Below are 19,189 nucleotides of genomic sequence, written 5' to 3'. Positions count from 1 at the left end.
ACCCAACAATACCAACGACTCAACCAGGTGGAAATGGAGCCACATCCCCATTCTTCCCCATGAATGGAGGATTCCATTCCCTGAAATAAGAAAATGGGGGAATGAAAGACCCCAGCATACTTGCTTAGCCTAACACCATTTTGAGCTAAGCCTGAAAAGTACAGGAAAGTTCAGGGTGTCTGCGGTCGGCCACCTGGCCCCAGAAAAGGGTACTAAAGGTCAGAAAAACAACTTGGAGCCAGACAGCAGGCGTGTGGAGCTCGGGGAGAACCACGAGCTGTCCTGAGTTTGAACCTGGCCTCATTTGAATCGTCCAATCAGAACCCACGAGCTGTCCTGAGTTTGAACCTGGCCTCATTTGAATCGTCCAATCAGAACCCTGTAAACCGAGCTCCTCGTGCTCCTGCTGCCAGACCCTATAAAAACCCTCCACTCCAGCCCGTGGGCGCGCCAGTCTCTTGAGCCTCTTGAGGGACTGTGTTGCCCCGGGTACCTGTGTTCCTGAATAAAGCCTCTTGCTGTTTGCATCTGACTTGTGGTCTCGGTGTGATCTCTGGGCGAGGGTCTCTCCAGAGGGAAGACTGCCTTCGGGGGTCTTTCAGTGATGACTGCTGGACCACAGAATGTCCCAACCCTGATTCCCAGGGTAACTGTTTAACCACGGTGTCCCAACCCTAGTCTCCATGGTGATTGTTTAATCACCAAATGTCCCCACGTGTGGCAGCCCATGAGAAACGGTGACAGGCACACACACACACACATACACACACACACAAACACACACACACACACACACACACACACCCCTTAGAAGTAAGATTAAATGCGATCTTGGGCACAATAATACCATTATTTCTGCCAGTGAAGAACTTCCACGTAATCACACGTTTAGCCTTAAACCCACTGATGCAAGAAAATCGCCAGTCTGGGCTAAACTCCGCCCCCTAGCCCCAGGAAGCCCCGATTCCGTAATGGGTTGGTGCCATTGGCTGTCACTCAGGCCCTATGACAGAGGAGGGGGGCGGGCTTATAAAGTTACGCGAGGGTGAGTTGCACGAGTTCGCCATTTTCCGCTCTGTCATTCCGAGACGGCGGATGGCTGAGCCTGCGCGGGCACCGGAGACCCAGGAGAGTCACCGGGCGCTCCGAGACCGACCGGCCATGGTGAGCACGGCGTCCCCGCGGAGCTGGTGCCGGCGGCTGCAGGGTCCCCAGGCCCGGCTGCAGGGTCCCCGCTGCGGGGTGGGGGTGGACAGGTACGGGCGGCTGCAGGGTCCCCAGGCCCGGCTGCAGGGTCCCCAGGCCCGGCTGCAGGGTCCCCGCTGCGGGGTGGGGGTGGACAGGTACGGGCGGCTGCAGGGTCCCCGCTGTGGGGTGGGGAATGGACAGGTACAGGTGCGGGCGGCTGCAGGGTCCCCGCTGCGGGGTGGGGGTGGACAGGTACGGGCGGCTGCAGGGTCCCTGCTGCGGGGTGGGGATGGACAGGTACAGGTGCGGGCGGCTGCAGGGTCCCCGCTGCGGGGTGGACAGGTGCGGGCGGCTGCAGGGTCCCCAGGTCCCCGGCTTTCCGGTGTGGCTGGACAGGCGCTGGGTGCCCCGGGCGTCCCTGATCGCCGCACCGGAACTCGAGCCTGGTGGTCTCCGTGCTCTCTGCAGCTCCAGCGCTGCTGGGGCCGTGGGGCCACTGGAGGAAGACTCGAGAAGGGAATTAATTGACTTTCAGCCGCTTTAGCACAGTACACACTAGACTTCCTCTCTGGGCTTCCAATACTGGGAGGGGTGCGATGGGGAACTGCATGTAGTGTATGGAAAATCGGAAACTGGGTGCAGGGAGCGGGGTTTAGGGGTCGGGTTGTGCCTGTGTTGGTGTGAGGCCTCAGTAACACCCCCTACTCTATTCTCCGGAGAGGAAAAAGGCTTAGGCAAGGATATCTTAATATAGACAGGCCCAGACCAGTTTTAAGTTCTCAGATGGTGAATATCAGCCCCAGAAACTCGAAAATACAAGTCAGGATGTTTGACCATCTGGTGGGGACTGTTTGACCACGAAATGTCCCAACTCCAGAGGCAGGATGTCCCAACTCCGAAGACAGCTCGTAAAAGTCCTGACAAAGCAGCTGAACAGGCGAAAAATAAAGATAACATATAGGCCTGGGAAAATGGAACCAATACTAATTATGGGAGAAGGGGGAGGTCGTGTGGGGGATTGTGGGTTTTGCCTCTAAAAGCTAGCTTCACAGAGAAAAAGGAACTCCTCCCTGCCTTGCCTCGACGGGTGCCAGTAGACGAGGGCCTGCCTGGCTTGTATCGCGCATTCTGGACACCCTCTGTCTTCGGTGGTCTCTCTGGGGGTCGTGATCTGGGCAGAACATTGGGAGACTCCCCAAGCAAGACCGCCACAGAGCCGGTATCCGATGCAAACACACAGGGGTTTATTGATCACAAGTTCCTTTTTTTGTGTGTGTGTGTGTGGTTTTTCGAGACAGAGTTCCAGTTCCGGCCACGTCCAAAACTCCGTCGTGGGGGTCTTCGGGTAAGGGGTTTTTAAAGGGACAAACCGCAGGCAGGGAGTTACCTGCTTTGACGATTCAGAATTGGGTAAGGGTGTGCACCCTTTAAGTTCATTGGCTCAGGTCTAGGGGAATTTCTATCAATGGCTTGCAGAAACCGCAGAGACATTGGGAGCCCAGAGACAAGGCCACCTGCAGCTCAGGGGTGGGAGTGGGGATGTTTAACAAGTATTCTGGTTAGTTGGTTAGTCTTCTGGTGAGGTGGTCCTGACCCGAACCTTGGGCCGTATGTAGTTGTTTTTGAAACTTTGTAGTTTTTCCTGGAATCAAGTTCAGCTCCTCTGTCAAGGTCCTGTCTAAGATGGAGTTCTTTTTAAAATGGAGTTGGTTCAGCTCCTTCAGTTGGATTGGGATGTGTTGAGGCAACTCAGCCTCTAAGGGACAGGTAAGAGACTAATGGGCCTGAGAAAGGAGGGTCTGCGAAGAAGGCCAGCCGGAAGTATGAAATATTTACATAGGAGTCTGACTGTGGGGGGGATATTAAAAAAATTCCTTGTCCTAAACACTACTTTTATAATATTTGATAGGAAATGAAGAGCCCAGGAATATGAAAATTTGCATGCCTATAGCTTATATACATATTCCAGGGATATTAGAGCTGGCCGCTGCTTTAAACAGGTTAACCTTTAACATGCACCCTTTGCTCTACTTTCCTTCCAGTTCAGGGAGAAGTGGTCAGTTAAGAATTAAGTGGTTGGAGAGGTGGCTCAGTGGTTAAGAGCACTGGCTGTTCTTCCAGAGGTCCTGAGTTCAATTCCCAGCAACCACATGGTGGCTCACAACCATCTGTAATGAGGTCTGGCTCCCTCTTCTGGCCTCAAGGGACACATGCAAGCAGAACACTGTATACATAATAAATAAATAATCTTTAAAAAAGAAAAAGAGTTGCTTAAAAAAAAAAAAAAGAATTAAGTGGTTGAGCCAGACTGGTGGTGGCACATGCCTTTAATCCTAGCACTCGGGAGGCAGAGGCAGGCAGACTGGCCTACAAAGTGAGTTCCAGGAAAGGCGCAAAGCTACACAGAGAAACCCTGTCTCGAAAAACCAAAAAAAAAAAAAAAAAAAAAAAAAAAAAAAAAAAAAAAAAAAACCAGAATTAAGTGGTTGATTAAGAATTATCTGTGTATGTCAAGATAGCCACGTGCTTTCGGTTGGAATGTTGGAACCGATGCTGGCCCAGCCCCGGGTGGTGTCAGCTTATGACTTTTTCTGGACCCGGCTATTGCCTGCCAGTAAGCCTGTCACAGCAGCTGTGTCTGGGCCTCTAAGCCTGTCATGGCAGCTGTGTGGTCAAGCTGTTTGGGACCACCCACATTGGGAGACAGGTGTCAGTGGTAATGGTCGATAACTCAGATAATACCATCTGGAGTTTACTGGCATGTAATCAGAAGAAGTAGATCTTACCAGCAAGAGTCAGAGAAACAGAATTCAAAACAAAAATGGGCTGCAGGACTGTGAAGTCACGGTGGTTAAAAGCGGTCATTGCGTGGTTTTAGGAGGCAGGTGCCTATAAGGTGGAGTTGTGAGGATGGAAGAAGTCTGAGCCTAGAGTAGAAACCCAGCCACACTGCGTAGGCACTAAAGGGCTGGGTAATAGCCAAGAAATGACATTGGGCTGTTGCTGCTCATTGGTGTCTTGAAGTGCGGTGGGGACATGGAGTGGAGGTTCGGGACACTCACAGGAACAGGTCATTTGAGCTGGGGTGGGAACAGTCTTAACTCTGGACAGATGAATGGAGAGATAGGCCTCTTTAGGAGACTTGAGGAGTACTTGGTAAGGTCTCATTCTGTAAGTGTTGAAGAGTCTTTTATCCTGTGGGAAGGATATTTTACCCTTCAGGACTACACTGAGAGCCGGTAGGACAGATTTTGGAACAGATCACAGTGTCTGAAGAGACTTTGCAATCAGAAGGTGCAGGACCGTGGCTCCCAGCTGTGAGACCCAGTGATTGCAATCAGAAGGTGCAGGACCGTGGCTCCCAGCTGTGAGACCCAGTGAAACCTGTGAGTCCCTGTTGGGAGGACCCAGGAAGCAATAGACATTTCTGGGCTTTGTAACCACCCCGAGGCAGTAGCTGCAGATTTCAGGTCGAAAGCTTGTAGAGTCACCTGAGTTGTATATTGAGGACGAGGGAGAGTGTGGGTAGGGAAGTTAGGCAGCCTGTTTTAGAAGCTTAACTGCCTGTTTGACCTGTTAATTGACCCAGAAATGTCAGAGGGTCCTTCTGGTGGGCCTTGAAATGTATAATGGCCACCTAAATTAGAAGCCAGATGGTTTCCAGTAATATCAAAATCTCAGGGGCATGTTTAATTGGGATACTACTGTTGTGCCCAGATTGTGACCCCCAGAGAGACCACCAAAGACGAGCATGCCAGAATGCAAAAGCAAGGTTTAATTCTGGATATCCAAAAGCAATACAAGCCTAGGCAGGGACTTCGTCCAATACATCCAACGCAGTGGAGGCTGGAGGAAGCGCCCACCTGTCTGCAAGCTCAGTTTTTAAAGGGAAAAACCACAAGGTTACATCATTTAGGGGTGCTAGTATGGGTACAATTCTGATTGGCTCGCTTTTAGAGGCTTTCTAGAAATCATGGCTTAATCTTACTTCTAAGGGGGTGGTTGCCCGCCACCATTGCTCATTGGCTGCCCTCAGATGGGGATATTTTTATGGTCAGTTACTCTGGAAACCAGGGAGAGGACATTCCATAGTCTGGCAGGCATTACCTTGTGACTACCTTGTGACTCTGTACTTTTACACTTCCTGGTTTCTGGAATCTGGACTGACTGGTTTCAGTAACTATTGGCCTATTCCCAGAAGGAGAAATCTTAGGCCTTAGTTTTTGGGTGAAAGCATTTTGGTCTTATTTCTAAGATGGCTCATTTTGGTCTCACACTACGGCAGTAGGAGACCCTCTTTCTCCCCAAGGTGGCTGCATGGTTGCATGGACAGCAGAGGCCAAATGTGAGTTGAGTTCCTGTCCCATGTGGAGAGCCTTAGTGAGGGCTGCTAGCTCAGCTCTTCAGCCTCAAGTACAGTTACTCAGCGGGGCTCATGTGGGGTGTTACAGCATCCTCCCCTAGTCTGTGTCCTGCCACCACAGAATTGAGTCTTCTCTTGAGCCAGCAGTGGGAGTCAAAGTTGGGCGAGATTTTCCAGTAAAGTCTGACGTCTATAAGGGAGACTGGTGCTTGTTGAGTCTTATCTGAGACCCAGTGAGTTGAGCTTTAAGGGTCGGAGAAGGTTTTACTTGGACGACTGTCTTTGCAGGGACTGTGTAGTATCAGGTTCCCAGCAGGACAAGGTCAGGATGAGAATCCTGGTAGGGCTGTTAGATTTTATTTTATAATACTGCTCTTTGGGGTTAGACTTTCCCCCTGGGTATTTCAGACCTTGTAGCTAGACACAAAAACTTGGTTATGGCCAGACAAGGCTTTCTTTTTTTGGTGAACCAATGAATTTTACTGACAGAAATATGGGTGAGGGGTTACATACAGAAGCAAAAATGAACCAAAGACAGCTGCATCACCAAAGCCCACCCCAGCCTGGGTGACAGCTCACAAAACTGGGGACCTGGAACACTCACTGTAAAAGTCGGAGGTTGTACTTCCCGTGTGACTTAGTCCTCGTGTGTAAATTTCTTTCAGGCAGCTCAGTGCTTATCTGCTCCTTCAGGGCACTTGGCTTATGAGTCTTTGCAGCTTGGCCCAGACACGGCTTCTTAAGGGTTGCTTTTAGCAACTTGTCTGGAGAATCTCTCTCTCTCTCTCTCTCTCTCTCTCTCTCTCTCTCTCTCTCTCTCTCTCTCTCTCTCTCTCTCTCTCTCTCCCCTCAGGGCTTCCTGAGAAGAGAGTTCCTTTCTCCTCTGGTCCCCTGTGTGTGACCTAGCTGACCTGAGGGCAATAGCTAAAATACTGGCCGTCAGCTCAGCCCCTTTTCTTATTGGCTTTAGCTTCCAATATAGCTGTTATATACCCACAACAAATTGTGGTTTGAAACCCAGCTGTTCTGTAACACTAAAAACTTGACTCAGGAACCTCAATTATCTGAACAAAACATATTCCTTGCTCTATTTATTTTTTTTTACCAATGCCACTTAAGTTAATTTTTACAAGTCTTACTGTGACATATTTTAACCTTCTGATTTTGTCCTGACCTCTTTTTCATAATCCTTTACTTAAGTACAAAACTATTTTGTCATACAAAATCCTTGCCAAAATGTGTTTTCTTATTATTAGGATGATCTTTTTCTTTCTCTCTTTCCTTCCTTCCTTCCTTCCTTCCTTCCTTCCTTCCTTCCTTCCTTCTTTCTTTCTTTCTTTCTTTCTTCTTTTTTAAAGATTTATTTATTATGTACACAGTGTTCTGCTTGAACGCCAGAAGAGGGCACCAGATCTCATTACAGATGGTTGTGAGCCACCATGTGGTTGCTGGGAATTGAACTCAGGACCTCTGAAAGAGCGGCTAGTGCTCTTAACCTCTGAGCCATCTCTCCAGTCCTAGGATGGTGTTTCTATACCTATAACCTTTTATATTTCTTTCTTTCACATGTTCATTCTTCTTTGCCTTCTCTTTTTTTTCTTGGTTTTGGTTTTTTTTTGAGATGGGGTTTCTCTGCGTGGCCTTAGCTATTCTGGAACTCACAGTGTAGACCAGGCTGTCCTCGAACTCCCACCTGCCTCTGCCTCCTGAGTACTGGGATTAAAGGTGTGTGGTGCCGCCGCTGCCGCCACCATCGCCATCATCATCACCATTACCCAGCACTGTCCTTTTTAATAAAAATTTCTCTGATGAGAAAGAAGGTCATAAAAGCCTGCAAAGAGGCCATATTTGATTAGTAAACTCCTAATAGTTAAGTATTTTTCTTCTTTTTACAAGTATATTGAGAATTTCATACATGAATATAATGTGTTTTGCTCAAATCCACCCTGCATTTCTTTCCTCCCCTCCAGCTCCTCCATTCCTCCCACCACCAAGTTCCCGTCCCCACTTAATGCAACTTAAAAAAGTGCCAGGATGTGCAAGGGTGTAGGCTCATCGCTAGAACATGGGCAGTCTATCAGGTCACATCTGAGGTAAACTGACTCCTTACCCAGCAGCCATCAATTGCCAAAAGCTCCTCAGTGGGACTTTACAAGCCTCCCTCCCATCCATGATGGAATTTTACCTAGTTTCATCTTGTACAGGTCTTTGCATGCAGTCACAGCTGCTCTGAATGCATGAGTTCAATGTCCCTGTCAAGTTTCATAGCTCCTCTATAGCACCTGACTCTTAGACCTGGGTTTCAAGATGATCCCCAAGCCTTGGGCATAGGGAATGTAATATAGATGTGCCATTCATGGCTCAGCTCTCCAGTGTCTTGTTCTCTACACTTTGGCCAGCTGGAAGTCTCTATTAATCACTGTCTACTGCAAAACAAAGCTTCTTTGGTTTAGAGAGAATGTTGGGAGCTGCAGTTTAATACCATGTCTATTTAACTAAGTAATGGTAATTAGTGCTTCCCTAGAGCCTGTGTTTTCATGGCTCGAAAGAGATATTCATGTGCCCAGGTCCCCTTGCTCCCTTTGGAGTTTAGATTGTATTCCCACAAATCAACTGTAAGTATCTTGGTAGACTCCTGGTAGGAACTGGTGGGCCTGGAGCTAGCTGTCCATGCAGTGAGCAGCAGCAGCAGGCTCAGGAAGGAGTGTCAGCTTTTTCTAGGCTCCAGGGCTCTGCTGATTCTTGCCTTATTTTAGTTCCTTGGAGCAGCTTAGATAAAAGCTCAACCATCAGCAACAGTGGTTAGCTGCTATGGGCCACAGGAATATATCATAAGAACTCAGCTGGTTATGGCAAAGTCACTACCTGAAGGGATCAAGGATTTCCTCCAGAGGAAGCCAAATTCCAAGGAGTTTTTGGTGTTATTTGGCTTGTTATATATCAGCTGTCTTCTGTTAGGAAAATCTTGTGTGCCTTCATAGTTTTCCCAGTTGACTTTTCCCTAAGAAGGGCTAACAGTGTGAATTGATCACTCTCTGGACATACACATTTCAGGTATTTTGAGAACAGCCTCAGGAAAGGCTTTCTCTGGATATTACCTGAATTTAGCTTTTAGTTAATTCATTTCCCCATTGGTCACTTCCCTTTGGGGTTGCAAATGATAATTAACAGTTATTGCCTCTCAATGTGATTCTTATCACCCCTCCCTTTGACCCTGGAAGCCTGGCTTTATATACCAGGACTTCCAGGGCACAGGAGGACAGAGAAGAGAAAAGAGAATGGAAGAACTAGACGGGTAAGAACTTGCGAGGAACAAACTTAGATGGGAAAGAAGTAGATTGAAGGGCTAGAAGAGAGGACTAGGGGAACGAGATGGAAGATGAGGAAGAGCCAGATGGAGAAGTCCTAGCTGGGTAAGAACAAGGTGAAAAGGACCTTGATGAGGCAGAATTAAGATGAGAGAATTAAGATAGAACTTAAGAGGGAACAGTAGATAAACAGAGAGAGATCAGGCAAGGAAGGAGCTAGGCACGAGAACAGAACTGAAGCTGTGTATATGTGGATGTTATGCCAGAGGAATTAAAGCAAGTGGACTATAGAGCTCGGTGTGCTGAGATTTTATTTCCTGAAAATAGTCCTTGCCGTTAGTAGTTCTCTCTCCTGAGCCCCTGGGATGTATAATATTAAGGCTGGTCCCTCTAATATTATACAAGAGTTAGCAGAATTCCCTTCTAGAGAAATGAGACCTTTGAGTTCAACCCGTTACTCCCCTGACGATCCCAAGGGATGAGACTAGCGGATTTTTTCTATTAGTATATAGAGTGGGGGTTCATTCTATGCTCTAGATAGGTTAGCGTGGATCCCTACACCTTGAACTAAAATAGGGCTCTAGCCATATGTGCCTAATCTTTCTTCCTTGGGGTGATGTTAGGTGTCTGGAGTCATTCTCCAGATCTCTGGCATGTTGCCCATAGTAGGATTTGATACATGGTCTTCTCAGTGCCTGACAACTCACTTTTGCTTTTGAGGGGACTTGATACCTGTGTAGATGTTTATTAATCTTGTCACTCACGGGCGGAAGGAAAGTCAGGATCTATACCAGGGATTCGTAAGTGTTCTGTACTTTTGACCCGCCCCCCCCCACACACACCGGGAAAAACTTGTATGCTTCATATGAAACATTTGCTGTAGTAAGAATTTTATTTATTTTAAAACGATGCTTTGACATACATCCAATATAACATTTCTCAAAGATGAAAGAGACTTTGAATACTAGCGAGACAAGCTAATTTGTCTGACATAAATAATATGGTGTGAAGATAAATGGCAAGAGATTATGGCAGAAAAATATTAAATGTCTGTTTTTCATAAAATCCTTGTGTTTTGAAAGAGCAGCTAACTATGTAGAGTACAAAACCTACAATTTATAACATCCTTGAATGTGAGCCAGAGTGATACAGGCGGCCTCTATTGGTGCTGTGCAATGTAGTGGTACACACTGTGTAAAGCATGCATGTTGTAGGTTCTGAACAGAGACCCGTCACGGGGAAGGCGTCCTGTAGCAGCGTTGAGCCAATTCCGTCCATATTTGATTTTTAGTGTTCCCAGCTTTTGGACCCCCTTCCTTGTTATGTGACCCCACATGGAGCTGCAGCTAACAGGTTGAGAATAGGACTCTGTGCTGGATCGTTGTACGTCAAGTTGACACAAGCTGAAGTCATCTAAGAGGAGGGAGCCTCAGTTAAGAAAATGCTTCCATACAATGGGGCTGTAAGCAAGCGTGGTGGGTGGTGCGGTCCCTGGGCTGGTGGTCCTGGGTTCTATAAGAAAGCAGGCTGAGCAAGACAGGGAAGCAAGTCAGTAACAGCCCTACTCCATGGCCTCTGCCTCAGCTCCTGCCTCCAGGATCCTGCCCTGCTTGAGTTCCTGCCCTCACTGCTTTTCATGATGAACTATTAATATGGATCTGAGTGAAATAAACCCTTTCCTCCCCAAGCTGCCTTTGGTTGTGGTGATTAATCACAGCAAAAGTAACCCTAACTAAGACAGACTCTGTGGTCAGTGCTGAGAACTGAGCTCATACCTTGGCATACGCCTGTAACACAGTGCTGTGACGCCAGCCTCAGCATCTGCATTTTCCCTTTGGAGACTGAATGTTATTGTTTATGATTGGGTTCATGTATTCTTTCCCCTTGCTCTTACTAACACCTACCTCACATACCTGTGTCTTCCTCTATGGATTGTTTTTCTTTGGGGAATGAGAAAAGGCTAGTGTTGTTTTCTTGAACCAGTATGTTGACACCTGTGTTGATTTTTCTCATTCCATGATACAGAATACAAATCAAGCTGTACCTTCTGTAAGAAACTAGTAACACACACACACACACACACACACAGAGAGAGAGAGGGGGGGGGTGAACTCTGATTTTGTGTTCCTTGAACTGAAGAGAAATGTGTCATTTCAGGGCTTGGTATTGTTTGAGGACGTAGCCGTGCACTTCACCCGGCAGGAGTGGCAGGAGCTGGATGCGGCCCAGAGGACCCTCTACAGGGATGTGATGCTGGAGAACTACAGCAATCTGCTGTTCCTGCGTGAGTGGAACTCCTTGTCCGTCTCAGCAAGCACTTCCTCCTTGGTTAACAAGCAGAGAAATCATGACTTACTCTAAAGATTTATTTTTATTTGTAGCTATGTATATGTGTCTGCGAGAGTGAGTACCACATGTGTGTGGGTACCTGTGCACACCAGAGGGCATTAGGTAGCCCAGAGCTTGAAATGAACAGTTGTGAGCTGCCAAGTTTGGATACTGGGAGCTGAACTTGGGTCTCCCAAGAGCAATATTTGCTCTTAGACCCAGAACCGTCTTTCCAGCCCACTGAACTTTCTCAAGATCATTATTTGGGGTTATCTACCTTGCAGTTTAATGCCACAAGAGGGCGGTCTTCTGGCTACTGAAGGATGAGAATATAGATCCTCTCTGACCAATCAATTTCTTACCTATTGAACAATTCCCGAAGTGGAGCTGTGGTTTCTCAGGAGACTGTCATAACACCCTGACACCATTTGCTTACTATTTCCAATTCGCAGAGCCCCGCATGGTCAAGCCTAAGCTGATCTTCAACTTGGAACGCGGCCATGGGCCATGGAGCCTAGCGGAAGCTTCAGTGCCGAGCTTCGCGGGTGAGTAAACGTGGACGAGGAGGTCAGCAGGCAGAGCTCCTCGGGTACTGGTCATGTTGAGCTGTTGTTGGTGTTTTAATCAAATCTCATCGAAACCCAGACCAGAAACAGCTGGCCACATGGGTCTAACCTTTTTTTTTTTCTTTTATTTGGGTGGTTTTGTTTTTTGTTTTTGGTTTTTCAAGACAGGGTTTGTCTGTGTAGCTTTTGGAGCCTATCCTGGAACTCACTTTGTAGACCAGGGCCTCAAACTCAAGAGATCCACCTATCTCTGCCTCCCGAGTGCTGGGACTAAAGGCAACTTTTTTTTCTTAATCCAGTTTTAAAAGAATATTCATGGCGTCACTCCATCACCCTGATTTTCTTGCTGAAGATTTGCCTAAAAAATCTGAGATCTGCCAAAACAAACCCTGTATAGATCTTCTTAGCCACTTTTCACTGATTAAATGCTTGACCTAATTTCTTGTTTGTCCTGCTATCTTACTTGTTTTAATATAATAGCTTTGTTATTGGACCTTTGTGACCTTACTTTTCAAAAACCTGCTCTGTTTTCATTTATAGGTAGGTAGTTGTCTTTGTAATTGTCATGTTACCAATGCTGGTCACATGATACCTCTCTCCTAAAAGAGCTTATAGTTGGATAGAGCACAGTGACTGAAGGTAGATGAGTGATGAATAGCCAGAAAGAATGTTTACCAGGAAAGATATATAGGAGTGTTTATGCTAGCAGAGGCACACAGTGAGTTTGCTGTGGATGGATATTTTCATTTAATTTCCCTTTCACTTTGAGATGTGATTAGTAGTTGGGTATAAATTAATGACTTGATAGTGATCATGGTTAGAATATAGATACATTTGGAAATCAGTAGCCTACAGATATTTTAATATACTTAATGTACTGTATTATCTCCTGCTTTCATATCCTTTTAATATTCATTAGGTTTCATTTTCACTGTTTTTTGTATGTTCTTTGTGTAGTTACTGGTGTTATGTGAGTTGTCTTTATTTTTCATTTCTGTATTGGGTTTACTTTCTCCTCTAAGTGGTACAGTAGGCTCAGGCTACAGGTGAGGAGTAGCATAAAGTGACATAAAATGGGAAGATTGATGGCTCCTCACTGTTGTACAAATTCCAGTATAGAAACATCAATTATGGCAGAACAGACAAAATACGATAAATCTTCCAACACATATTGGCCCTCTAATAACTGATTCCAAAGATAGGGAAGTGGAAAAGATGCCAGATACAAAATTCATACGCTACATTTACTAGTGATCACTGACCTGAAAGAGTTTTCAAATAAATAGATGAATGAAGAATAAATTTAAAGCTTTCCCAAGAAATTTAGAATCTTCAGTAAGAAATTCAGAGAGATTGGGAAAGAAAATACAACCTGAGATCTTGAAAGGGAAATGCTCAACCATAACTAGAATATTCACTAAAATGCATCATAGAGTATATAGTGTGACAGAAAAAAATAAAACAAAACAGAACAGGGATTGCAGCTAGGATTGAGAATTATTAGTCAGATTGAGAGAAAATATAACACTTAATACCCTCTGGCTATGATTAAGAAACCTAACATGGCTCATGGGGTGGTTCAGTGTGTAAAGGCACTGGAAGGCCTGACCACCTGAGTTTTGTCATTGGGTCCCACCTAGTGGAGGAAGAGAACAGACTCCCTTCGGGTTGTCCTTGGACTTCCACACATGCGCCATGGCATGCATGTACCTACACCATACACACACACACACACACACACACACACACACACACACACAGAATGAACAAAAAGAATTACTGCCTGGGAATCTGGCACACAGTAGCAATGAAGGGACTAGAGGCCTAGATTCCCAGGCCTCTAGGTGACTAACCAACATATCTAGGTGTGTGAGCAGTTTAGAACCATGACTTGATACAAAAAATTGACATGATCCAAAAAGACCTTTTTTTTTTTTTTTTTTTTTTTTTTTTTTTTTTTTTTTTTGTTTTTTTCCTGGAGCTCACTTGGTAGCCCAGGCTGGCCTCAAACTCACAGAGATTCGCCTGCCTCTGCCTCCCGAGTGCTGGGATTAAAGGCGTGCGCCACCACCGCCCGGCTCCAAAAAGACCTTTTCAAGGGTCATTAAAATGAAATTGCCAGAGCACAAAAGAAAGACTCTTGAAACTGGCGAGAAGGCCGTGCTGAATTGCTTTAGAAGACAAGCACATTAGCACAGGCTGTGTCTTAGCAAAGACTGTCCTGACCGGAAAGCAGGGCTCATGCATTTGAAACCCTGAGTCAAACTGTGAAGCAAGATTTCTCTGACCAACAAAGTTATCCTGTAAAACTAGAAAGAACTGATGGCCTTCTACAATGAGCATGAATTCAATTTATATTTCAACAATAAAACAAAGCAAAGGAAATACGAGTTAGAACTGGTATCTGTTAGTGTAATTTGTTATATTCATTACGGAATAAAATAGGTACCTTACCGAGGGTCAGTAAGTGTGTTAGTTGGGGTTTCTGTTGCTATGCTGAAACACCATGACCAAAAGCAACTTAGGGCGGAAAAATTGATTTCTGCTTATAGTTCCACGGCACAGTCCATCGCTCAAGCAGGGACTGGAGCAGAGACCGTGGAGGAGGATACTGCTTCCTGGCTTGTTCCCTATGGCTTGCTCAGTCTGCTTCCTTCCTTCCTTCCTTCCTTCCTTCCTTCCTTCCTTCCTTCCTTGCTTGCTTCCTTCCTTCCTTCCTTCCTTTCTTTCTTTCTTTCTCTCTCTCTTTTTTTAGTATAAATAGAAAACATTTATATGACTCAAGTTTATCCAAATAGCTTAAGCTTAACAAACTTAGCAAAGACAAAGAGGCCTGGCAACATTTTTAAGCCTTAATGGACCCTGGATAAGGAGAGGCATTCTCCAAGTCACTGGTTCTCAGCTTTCTCAATACTTTTCATAACTGCAGTTTTGCCATTGTTGAATCTCAGTGCAAACATCTGACATACAGGTGGTCCTAGGCTACCCCTGTAAAAAGATTTTTCAACTCCCAAAGGATCGAGACTCATGGAGTCAGAAGCTGTTTCAAGCCCTTTGCCAGACTGCTTAGGTCATTGTCTTGCTGTTTCACAAAAAATGAACATCCCAGTTCCTAGTTAGTGTTTGGTGCTTAAGACTCTGACTCTAATTTTTAGCCTTTTATTTATTTATTTTTTTTTTTGGTTTTTCGAGACAGGGTTTCTCTGTGTAGCTTTGCGCCTTTTCCTGGAACTCACTTGGTAGCCCAGGCTGGCCTTGAACTCACAGAGATCCGCCTGCCTCTGCCTCCCGAGTGCTGGGATTAAAGGCATGCGCCACCACCGCCCGGCAAGCCTTTTATTTTAAGTCCAAATATTAACAATATAGAGCATTTCATAAACTTAAAATTTCCCGTAGCCTTACAAAATTCAAATATTTTAAAAACTATCCTTAAAAAGGTTAAGATCTCTCAAATGTCTTTCTGCAATATCAAAAATAAAACACCTTCTTATACTTAAAGAGGGAGAAAACATGGCATCACCATGATATGTATAAAGCTCTGGAGTGCAAACAATCCCAAAGTTCAATATCTGGGATTCATTTATAATTATTTTGGTTCTTTCACTTAGAGGAATGGATGATTTCTTTAGCCCTACCCTTGGCAGCACATACATAGCCTGCTCCATTTCACTGTAGCTGGTGCTTCTGGTGATCATCACCTGGCACTGGCATTTTCAAAACTGCTAAGGTCCACCATTGCAACTAGACTCTTTGGAACGTAGTCCTGCCATACATTTGCAAACCACCTGTTCCCTGTGATCCTCTCCTGTCTTTAAAACCATTATCTTATTACATGGGTAAATCTTAAATCACAAAGTTTAGCTGCCAGAGCAAGCACCGAGACCCAGCTGTAATATTTATCAAATACCTTATTCATTAAACATATGTATCCATCTATTTAAATTCTCTAGAAGCTTGCTGTTGAACACATGGGAAAGACATAAGTACTTAGGTGTAACTCTCTAAGTTAGCTTTTGTTAACCTGAATAAGTCTTTATAACCTTAGTAAAAGATGGTTGCCAGCCATGTGGCTGCCTCTGAGGTCACCAGCCAAGATGGAGGAAAGCCACGTGGTTGCTGTTTAAAGCATGTTTTTCTGAACAATAATTACTTGCACACACACGTGCACAGTTGGATCCAAGTTAGATATACATACATACAGTTCAAGCTAGCTTCCATTCATACATATAGTTATTTATTTCTGCTACTATAATATAATATCTTCTAGCTTCGTTCTTGCTCATCCTTCATAAATCAAAAAGTTCTGGGTTTTTTTTGGGGGGGGGGTTTCGAGACAGGGTTTGGTGTCTGTCCTGGATCTCACTCTGTAGACCAGGCTGGCCTCAAACTCAGAGATCCGCCTGGCTCTGCCTCCTGAGTTCTGGGATTAAAGGTGTGCGCCACCACCGCCTGGCTCAGTGTCTGCTACTTCTGGGACCCAGGACCACCAGCCCAGTGGTGCAAGTGACCACTCCCCTTTCCACGTCTATCAAGAAAATGTCCCCTAGGCTTGCCCATAGGCCAGTTGGTCAGGGCATGTTCTTAATTGAGGTCCCCTCTTTCAGAATGACTCTAGCTGCGTCAAGTTGACATCAAACAGCATAATAGCATATGAAGGCATGACTTGTCGTTTATATTTGAATTCTTAAAAAATATATTTATTATTGAACCGTGACATTTTTAATATTATAGGTGTTCATAAAGTGAGTGCCCTGATTGACACCAGCAAGGAAAATCCTAAGATACATCTGGGGCCACTTGAAATAACTAACCAAAAGATACCAAATGAAGACATGATTGAAGTAAGTAGACATGTCATGTAAGGTCAAACCATATGTCCACACTTAGAGTGAGCTGCTTCTCAGTAGTGAGCCTGATTAGATGCAAGCTGGAGAACCTGATGGTTGTCATCTATTTAAGCAAGCCTACCAGACTCCTCAGCAGCTTAGTTTGCGTCACAGTAAAGTTCATAGTGTTAGTATTTTCAAAGAGGCAAGGGCAATATTATTGATACATAAAGACATTTCATCTCAAAGAGACTTCTAGTAAATTCTGTAAATACTTGAAATCCTTTCCTTGTCCACAGTGTGGCTTATGTGGAAATGAAGTACTGAATGTAGTATCTGTGGATAATGTTTTTAAGGGTACAAATCCGTCAGTGGTAGAGAGCACACAGAAATATCTAGAGATTATGAAGCAGCGTACTTGGAATATTAGGCAGCTCATTCTAGAAAAAAGTGCTGGAGCACTAATGAATCTTCACAAATTCTTTTGTTTCAAGGTGAAACTGAAAACTCCACAGAAAGTCTACAAAGGGACAAGAGCATGTCAGGGGAGAGCTCCTGCCAAAACTTTTCACCAGAAGTTAAGGGAAAACAAGAACCAGAGACTGTACAGAGAAGAGAACCTCTATGAATGTAAGGAATGTGGGAGAACTTTCTCTAATAACTCCACCCTCATCAAGCATCGCAGAAGAACTCATAATGTACAGAACCGCTTTGAATGTACTGAATGTGGTAAGATGTACCACTGGAAGTCAGACCTCACTGATCATCAGAAAACGCATAGTCAGGAGAGGATCTATGAATGTAAAGAATGTGAGAAAGCTTTCTTCCGTAGGTCTCATCTCAATGCACATGAAATAATTCATACAGGTGAGAAGCCTTATAAATGTACAGAATGCAAGAAAGCTTTCAATTACAAGTCAGACCTTACTCGACATAAAAAAACTCATTTGGGTGAAAAGCCTTTTAAATGTGAAGAGTGCATGAAAGGTTTTTCCCGAAAGTCAAAGCTCGCTATACATCAGAGAACTCACTCTGGTGAGAAGCCTTATGAATGTACAGAATGCCCGAAAACTTTCTCCCATAAGTCACAACTTACTGCACATAGGATAACTCATTCATCTGAGAATTTTTATGAATGTAAAGAGTGTAATAAGTCTTTCCACTGGAAGTGTCAACTCACAGCACATCAGAAAAGGCACACAGGAAAAAACTTCATGAATACAGAACGCAGGAAAACCTGCCACAAGTCAGAAGTCACTGGACATCAGAGAACTCAGATCGCTGAAAAGCCCTATGAATATGAGGAATTTGGGGAAGAAGGATTTCAAGTATTTACAGAAGAATTCTACCCTAAGTCAGACCTTACTGTACATCAGGGAAATTCATAATTGAGAAGCTTTACAGAATGTAGGAAGGTTTTCCAGTGCAAATCTGACCTCATTCATCATCAGAGATCCACAGAAACGAGAAGCCACCGTGAAGAATGGTGCTCAAAGTTAGCCCTAGCAACAGAGAAGAGCATGTGAAGGGAAGCAGGGAGGCTGTCTTGACAGAACCTGCCTGACTCACCTGCCAGCAGAGACTCCACAAAGAGCTCTTGCTTTCTTTTTTCTTTGGTTTCTCTGTGTAGCCTGGCTGTCCTAGAACTTGCTCTTTAGATCAGGCTGGCCTCTAACTCACAGAGATCCACCTGCCTCCGTGCTGGGACTAAAGATGTGTTATCAGTAGCTTGGGGTGGGGGGGTCACCCCCCAGCTACCACCAGGGTTATGCAAGAAAATGCGCAAATGCAATGAAAGCTTAGGAAAGATTCTCTCTCTGCAAATATCTCTGTCTCCACAGTTATATCTCTTTACATACAGCTGTATTTTCTACACACACACACAGCCCCTTCTCTCTGAAAAATCTCTCTTGCTCTCTCTCCTGCCTACCTATTCATGTTCTCTCCTCAGGTCTTTCTGCGTGTGCGCACGCGCGCTCACTCACTCACTCACTCACTCACTCACTCACTCACTGCCCAGGTCTTTCCACAGTTCCCTCACATAGCTCTTCCTTCATGGCGGCGGCTCTTTCACCCAGCTCTACACAGCCGTCTCTCCCCACACCACAGCTGCTGCCCCACAGCCAAACTCTGGACAATTATAAGTTACATTTTCAAGGCCATACCCATTCTCAGAACAAGATAAGTCATGTAGTTTCTCTTGGGCTAGTGATATCACATTGACCCATGCACGTAGCTCTAAGTTGGTGAGGGGTCCCCGACAGTAAACAACTGGCTGAACCTTGAGCAGTCAGGGTACGTGTGTGCGGACAGAGAGCTGCTGCAGGGAGCCTTATCTCAGTGTAAACAGCCTGGCCTTGATTGAGCAATAAACAACACCCGGGGATTAGTGTTGGTGTCTGTTCTGTAGGGACAGCTTTGTCTGTTTTGATTTGTTCTGATCAGCCTAAAATTAGCTGACTTTGAGACTGAAAATGCTGTTACTTTCCTGTGTCAGTAGAGAAGAATATTCTGGTGTTATTTCTATACATCAGAATTATACAGCTTAAACAGAAATCCACAACTAAATGTGTGCCCCAAGATGTAATATTTTCTTGAGTCACGCAGTGG

At 45.1% G+C, this 19,189-nt stretch overlaps 1 protein-coding gene across 1 annotated transcript; it reads left to right on the top strand.

Annotated features, from left to right (window-relative positions):
* Positions 1-1,030: 1,030 nt before the first annotated feature.
* On the top strand, positions 1,031-18,250 carry LOC114695259 (zinc finger protein 809-like). Its single transcript, XM_028872529.2, has 5 exons — positions 1,031-1,164; positions 11,017-11,143; positions 11,640-11,732; positions 16,485-16,594; positions 17,074-18,250. Exons 1-5 carry the CDS (start codon positions 1,096-1,098, stop codon positions 17,965-17,967), a joined length of 1,293 nt encoding a protein of 430 aa, XP_028728362.1. The 5' UTR covers positions 1,031-1,095; the 3' UTR covers positions 17,968-18,250.
* Positions 18,251-19,189: the final 939 nt, after the last annotated feature.

Source organism: Peromyscus leucopus, chromosome 7 (assembly GCF_004664715.2).
Source record: "Peromyscus leucopus breed LL Stock chromosome 7, UCI_PerLeu_2.1, whole genome shotgun sequence".
Taxonomy (NCBI): Eukaryota; Metazoa; Chordata; class Mammalia; order Rodentia; family Cricetidae; genus Peromyscus; species Peromyscus leucopus.
The sequence above is the reverse complement of the archived record's forward strand: the minus strand, read 5'-3'. Positions and strand labels throughout refer to the sequence as shown.